The sequence below is a fragment of the Aegilops tauschii genome, chromosome 6 (assembly GCF_002575655.3).
Source record: "Aegilops tauschii subsp. strangulata cultivar AL8/78 chromosome 6, Aet v6.0, whole genome shotgun sequence".
Classification (NCBI taxonomy): Eukaryota; Viridiplantae; Streptophyta; class Magnoliopsida; order Poales; family Poaceae; genus Aegilops; species Aegilops tauschii.
Window position 1 is genome coordinate 460,079,671 of NC_053040.3, and position 7,119 is coordinate 460,086,789.

General features: G+C 44.9%; 1 protein-coding gene across 1 annotated transcript; it reads right to left on the minus strand.

Annotated features, from left to right (window-relative positions):
* Positions 1–486: 486 nt before the first annotated feature.
* Positions 487–4,510, minus strand: LOC109734962 (uncharacterized). The gene is made up of 5 exons (XM_020294152.3): positions 4,178–4,510; positions 2,582–2,855; positions 1,606–1,842; positions 1,298–1,515; positions 487–961 (listed from the first exon to the last, which is right to left on the minus strand). Exons 1-5 carry the CDS (start codon positions 4,222–4,224, stop codon positions 712–714), a joined length of 1,026 nt encoding a protein of 341 aa, XP_020149741.1. The 5' UTR covers positions 4,225–4,510; the 3' UTR covers positions 487–711.
* Between the last annotated feature and the right edge of the window lie 2,609 nt (positions 4,511–7,119).

The following is a 7,119-nucleotide window of genomic DNA, read 5'->3' on the forward strand; positions in this document are numbered from 1 at the left end:
GGTCGCCGGATCCAGGGGGCGGGGGGGGCGGGGGGGAGGGGGGGCGGGGGTGCAGCGGCTTGATGGAAGAGGGTAGGGGCGCCCCCGCGGCGCGATTCCGCCCGCAGATTTGGACGGAATCGCCGGCGGCGGACGGGCGGAACCAATGGCAGGCGGCGGCGGAAGGAAGTGGGGAAAGAGCGCGGGCTGAAATGTCCCTCCCGCCAACCGCTTTCCTGCGATACGAGGCACCGTAGGGGCGAGGCGGAAACCTGCGTATTCGCAGGTTGGGGACGAGATTTTGCCACGCCCCTCAAAATATTTACGGGTCGGACGCGTTTGCAGGGTCTGATTGGGCAACTTTTCCCGCGCCGACCCGTATTTTGGCGGTTATTTTGCGGGTCGCGGTTTTATACAAGGTTTGCTAGAGATGCTCTTAGACACGCACTATGCACATCTGAAACAGTGTGCCATGGCAAACTCTGATCCACTGCCATACGAAACACCTAAACAAAAAATATGTGCACCTCAAGAGAAGGCCAAATTTCCAGTAGCCAACAACAGGGCCAAAATACATGTTGGGTGATCAACCACATGAAACTAATCAAGCAGTAAAACCATACATATTTATCTAGTTAGAAGACAGGTGCATCCACCTGCTGTCAGAGCCTAGCTACCTATTTTCTCTGATGAATTGAATGAATACAGACATCATACGACATGTAAACAAAGCTACAGGATATGCACGTCCTGATGGCTATTTTTTAGTGCAGTCACCCCAGCAGAGCCAGCAGCAGGTTGGTGGTCCTCTGAGATATCATCTGGGCCTTTTATGTTGTTCAGCGACTTCTTGGCGTAAACTGTGAAGGCGACCGTGAGGGCAGCGGCAGCGATGAATGAGATTATGCTGTAGATTATCTCCACTGTAGTCAACTTATGCTTGCCATACTTCACATCGGCCAGCGTACGTATCAACCGCCCGCTGCATAAGCATTAAGCAAGATCAGTAAGTCATCACTACTTTGAGAGATGTCTCTGTTTGGGTCACTACAGTCTAGCTTAAATCAGCAGCAAGAAAACTCCTGCTTATCAAGAGCAGAAATGTATAGATTATGACGCTTGTCTACCAAATACTGCACGCTCTACTGGAAAAGAATTGGTTAACGATCGGCAATCCATGTACTATTTTGTTATATAAGGGCATTAATCAGATGACAGATGCACAATAAACCTAGATGCATGGCCTCAATAGTCATGACAAAATGATGCAGCGGAATTTAGTAAACCCATAATCTGTAATGTGGATATCCGTATATACCTGTAGATATAGATGAATGCCTCAGGTGTCATTCCGGCAACTGAACCACATACATAAGGGCTGAATTTGATTTCTGTCACGGCCACGGCATAGTTAAAAATCGAGTATGGAAACGGTGAGACTCTGAATAGCGCAACCACTCGAAACTGGTGGAACCAACTCCCTTCGCCAGCAAGCTTTATTAGAGCTATCTGCTGAGGCCATCTCTTTAACCATGCCTGCATTGAAAAAAAGGAAGAAAACAGAGAAGAAGATATTAAGGCACAGCTCCTCAGGTAGAGAAAAGATGCAAGTCTGAGAAATCTTACATGTAGTCGCTCGCGGAACAATGAGCCGATCCAATATGCTCCAACCATGCCAAGAGTCGTCCCAACAATAATAATCACGAAACCCCAGCCATAACCGAAGATCATTCCTGCTAACCACATAGAAGGTCCAGAGGGGACTAAAATGAGTGGGAAGATAGCCAAAGACGCGACGAGGACAAGAGCCAATACTGGACGACCAAAGGCACTTGCTTCCCATTTCATGATTGGAAAAAGAACCTGCAAGTAACAAACGCAAGAAAATACATACATACATATTAGCGTAGACGTTCTGTTTCAACAACCCAACTCAAAATCTTCTTCATAAAAAAGAGAGAGAATAAGATCAAAGAGTACAAATGCACAACATTGCTTAAAAACATGACACAATTGATATTTTCATACATACAACTAAAATTTCTCTCAAAGTAGTATGCCACATATGCATTCACTAAACAAATAGCATTCTAATTATATGAACCAACCAGAATATTCATGTCAATGGTGTAACAGTAATTCCTAACAATTACAAGCTGAACACTGAACATATGCTTGAGATCTAAGCAGATGTGACAAAAGGAAACATATAACAGACATGTTCGACAAAAAACCAAAAGTATTAAGTTGAATGCCTCACTGGTGCTAGTTTAAGTATATTGAAGGACAACCAAACAAAAAATGAGCAGTGTGATAACGACTTCAAGCATTATGATTGTCCCATGGAATTTATAGATGCATGCCACCTCAAAGTTCCTGATTATTATATAAAAAAAAACTATGGACCAATACAGACCAAGCAAAAGATCACAGCCCAAAATGGCCAACTACCAAAGAGTCAACCAACAAGCCAAAATCAGTTGGTTCTGAAATGCATTTTGTGAAATTCGGTGAAAGGTAACCAGAAGAATGGAAGTCTACTGACATTCCAGTGGGCTGCCTAAAATTACCCTGTAAGGAAGAGATTTTATTTTGCACCCACCTTCTCAAAGGCAAAGGGGGCTCCAAATTTCACAAAGATATAAGTTGCCATTATAAGAAGGAAGCAGACAAGCAGAGCTGTCATCCACCAACTGAAGTGACTTGACTTGGGTTGCTGAGGTAAAATTTCTGTGTTGTTGTCAGCTGTTGCATGTTGAGTTGGCGTCATCAGCATCGTGTATTCGTCGTCCTTTATGTTTTGCTCAGAATGCTCAATTCTATTGCATGACACCACAGCTGAAGAGCTTGGCGTGCTAGCAACCGTCTCACCAGCTCTGTTTACAAGCCAGGAAATATTATCAAATAAAGGTACTGATGCTGCCCACGAATGTAGAGATGTTATTAATTCGTGTCATAGATGTAAGGTTAAGGTTGACATGTGACAGATCCTTATCTACTCCCTCCGTTCCTAAATATAAGTCTTTTAAGACATTTCAAATGAAATACAAGATACGGATGTATGTAGACATATTTTAGAGTATAGATTCACTCATTTTGCTTTGTATGTAGCCACTTGTTGGAATCTCTAGAAAGACTTATATTTGGGAACGGAGGGAGTAAATTAGAGTCGCGCAGGCCCAACTCCATGTTATTTCCTTAAAACAACAATCGGGGTTACAGCTTATTCACCCACATATTACTGAACTCAAAATGCACTGGTTTGGGTAGCATGGTGTAGTGTTAACAAACAGTGACTGAATCATGATAGTTAAAAGCAGCATGGATGGATGTAACATGCTAGTGCAAGTAAGATCCCCAAATTGGATACAGCATTAGACTATTATGAAAGAAAAACGTTGAGTAATGCGACACGTGTTATCCTAGTCAAATTAGGACTGGAGATCAGGAGATATGTGCTCCTAAATGAATTCTAGGCTCAGAAACACCTGCTCTGTTATCTTTAAAACCATGATATGATATTGGGCCACAGGGAAGGGAACCCAAGCAACGATTGGAAGGAAAATAAAATTAGATAATCTGAGAGCAGGATGTAACATACTCATAAGTTGCCTGGATTTCTGATTCTTAAATCTCAGCCAGCTTTGGAAACCCTTGGATCAACATCCATCCCAAATACCTCCCAACCTCACCCCACACATCAAACTAAAAAGTGCAGATAGATATACGTCTGCTAAAATTGCATGCCTAGAACACTAGAATGTCTGTCTATGAGATGTACAAGCAAGCAATTCTGAAGGAGACCGGGATTTACTGAAACTTTAGACAAGCGAGAATGATGAGGAAAAGGATAACATTAACCAGGCTGGCCATCTAGCCGGCGTCCGTCGCCGTCCAGGACGAGCGCGGCGACGAGGTCGGGGACAAGGAATCCGCGGGGGCGGAAGGGGGGACGGCCTAGAGGCCCCGGCGCCACCGGCGAGGAGAGGAGCGGCGGCTTTATTGTGGCGGCCTCGAGGGCTAGGTTTTCGCTCCCGACGATAGGCATACATCGCCGAGCACCGAATTTCCAAAAATAGCTCCGCTCCACAGATAAAAACAACAAACATGGCGGAATCCGAGCAGGGAAAAGCAATACTAATACTGTAAAAGGAACAGAAACTGCATGCGGTGGCTCGAGAGGACGAGGCGCTGCTACCTGGGCGCCTCCCCGGGCTCGATGTCCAGAGGGAGGACGCGTGCCATGTCCGAGGCTTTGCTTCTTCCTCCCCTCTCCGTTGGAGCTCGCGGCGGAGGGGCAGAGGAGGGAGAGAACCAGAATAAGTGGGCCGGGCCGTCCGGCGCTGCGAGTAGCTCGCCGGCGGCGGAAGGTTTGATATGATATGATGGGATAGATTCGGGAGCGTTGGTTGGTTGGTGGCCGGCCGGTTTGCTTCAAACCAAAGCGAAGTACTATCCGCGGTCGACTCTTTCTATTGTGCGCGGTGCTCGTGGCAAAACCGCACCGGTGAATGAATTCTGGTCGTGTCTTAGGTGTGACTTTCTTTCGTCTCTAGAAGTTTTCTTTTCTATAGAAGGCTGCGGATATGTTATTTTAAAATAAAGGAACAACACAAGTATAAGGTCTTTTTTTTCACACAGTACAAACGGGCAAGCGCTCATATATACGTGCGGGTTTGCAATTGCAACGGGCTTTGTCATGTTGAAAGGAATCATCTTGTTTCATCGGTCAATGTATTGATTTTGGACCCTGATAAGTGTCACACGTGTGGCACGAACACATGACAACTTCAAACATTTTTTATGGTAAATTTAGTGACACGAGGGCGACAATTTTAGTTGTCAAGCATGACAACTTCTTTTCGGAAGACAAGTTTCAGTTTTTTAGGTTTGTTTTTTCTTTTTGAATGACAACTTTAGTTGTAAAACCTCAGGGCCGGAGTGCTTCGTGCCACACGTGTAACACTTATCATTTGGGTTGATTTTTTACAGCAACATGGCCGATTATTATAATTCCTTTTGTGCACTTGTTTGAAAATTGCTCGTGATAGTGAGTTTCATATCGTGCATGAATGCCTCGATGGTTAAAGCATTTTTTATGGAGTGCTATACTGTCATAATAATCACTTATTTAGCATTTGAGGGATAAAAACAGGTGTAGCATAATCACTGTATCTGTCCCAGCCCTATAATTTTTGGAGGCAGCTTCAAAGAGTCCATGAGCCTTCAAAGTTAGAGATTGGAAGTGTTGATATGCAATGAGCTCCAAAGCCAACCGCCCGGGTGGGAAGGAAGTTCCAACCAGTTTCTTCCTCCCGCGACTATTCTTGTCAATGACGCAGCCGTACATATGACTGTCGTGCCAACGACACAATCGTTATTCCATCAGGAAGAGAGTCGCTTAATAGCCGCCACGCCGCATGCCGCCTCCTCGACTACCCCTAATGGTTTGGAGGTCGCCTCAAGGTCTACTACTAGTGGTTGAGAATCGTATTTATGGTGATTTCTCAAGGAGAATAGCATGGGCCTTCGTGGTAACATGTACCTCCTCCAATGATGAATAGTCCCCCCTTCAAGAAAGTGAATATGTTGATACATCCTCGTCTCCACGGTCTTGGGTTAACCCTAACCCTAACGTGTTTACTTCTACCTTGCAAGCATCATATATGTTGTTCTCTCACCTTAGCCTTGCTAGGATCACTTTCATATTCTGTATAGCCTAAATTGCTAATAATCACTTTCATATACTTGTAGATTTGGGTGCAATCAGAATGTCCAACGCAAAGTCTGGCATCTGTGTTCTGCCAACTAAGCTTTGTGAATCTAGTTAAACTTCCTGGAGGGTGTGATCTCACCTGGACAATGATCATTCTTGAAACCGTGCCCTTACTGAAGGAGCTATACATGATAGTATGTGCTTACCTAAAGATCTATTTTAGCCACATGGGCCTAATATTTGTTTTTTCAAGATTTTTTCACCAGGTACATATGTGTGCTCATTGACTCCTATTGCTGACAAGCAGTTATGGGATGATTTGTGTTCGATGGAAATGGACGAGGAGAAGAGAAAAAAGAATTCTATAGCAAGAATAAGGGTGTAGAGTGAGGCTCAGCCGCAACTGATTTCCAACACCACAATTTGGTCACACTCGTCATCTTTGGCTTTGAATTTGAAGATTACTTTGTTAGTTATGTCAAACGTGTTAGGGCTGCGGCGGTTAGGACTGTCAGGACAAGAAGCTGACCAGGTTCCCCTAGACTAAAAGGCAGAAGATTTTGTTGAAGAAGAGAGTCACCACGGGGATCGAGTCGCTTTCCATAATACACTCCAACAAGACGATAAGGGTTGATCATAAAGCAATAATGCTTTTATCCATAGTGCTCACTCCATGACACAAAAAGTTGTTGATTTAACAGTCAACTATTGGAAGTCTTTGTTACTTTGGTTCTTTAGGAGTTCTTTCAATTTAGTTGGTACCTCTTCGCTCGTACGCACGAGGTAACCATCCGCTAGGGTTTATGCTGTCTCCCACTGCGCAGCCGCCGGCCTTCCTCATATCCTATGACCTTAGGGTCATGAAGATTTGGTGTATCCCGGTCTTTGCCGGCGGGAGGGCTTCGTTTTTAGGCATTTTTTGAGTTTTGTTAGCATTTGTGTTTTGCTCAAGAAGGTGAGACGACGCCGGCTTCCTGAAGACGGAATAAGGTTCTCAACGCCTAGTCCCCGTCCAGGTGGTGCTTCTAGCATCGTCAGAAGGCGTGTGGAGATTTGTCTCCGGCGAATCTCGCAGGATTTGGTCAGCGTTTTGTTGGGAAACGTAGTAGAAAACAGAAAAATTTCGTCCTATGATCACCCATGAACAATATGAAGATGCATAATGGGTTGTGATCAACGATCGTTACCGACTCCGGGAGTGCAGTGGAAGTAGACGAGTCGGTGTAGATTGTACTTGGAGTCCCTCGAACGTCTATGACGATCCCGCGAACCGCCCTCAAATGATCCCTCGAACTGAAGACCGAAAGCACAAGCTCTCTACTTGGTTGCAAGCGTACGGTCTTCACGATCCGGCAGCGCTTCGCCGTCCAGAGCTAATCATCATCGGAGAATTAGAGGGAGAAGTTTAGAACCACATGGGACTT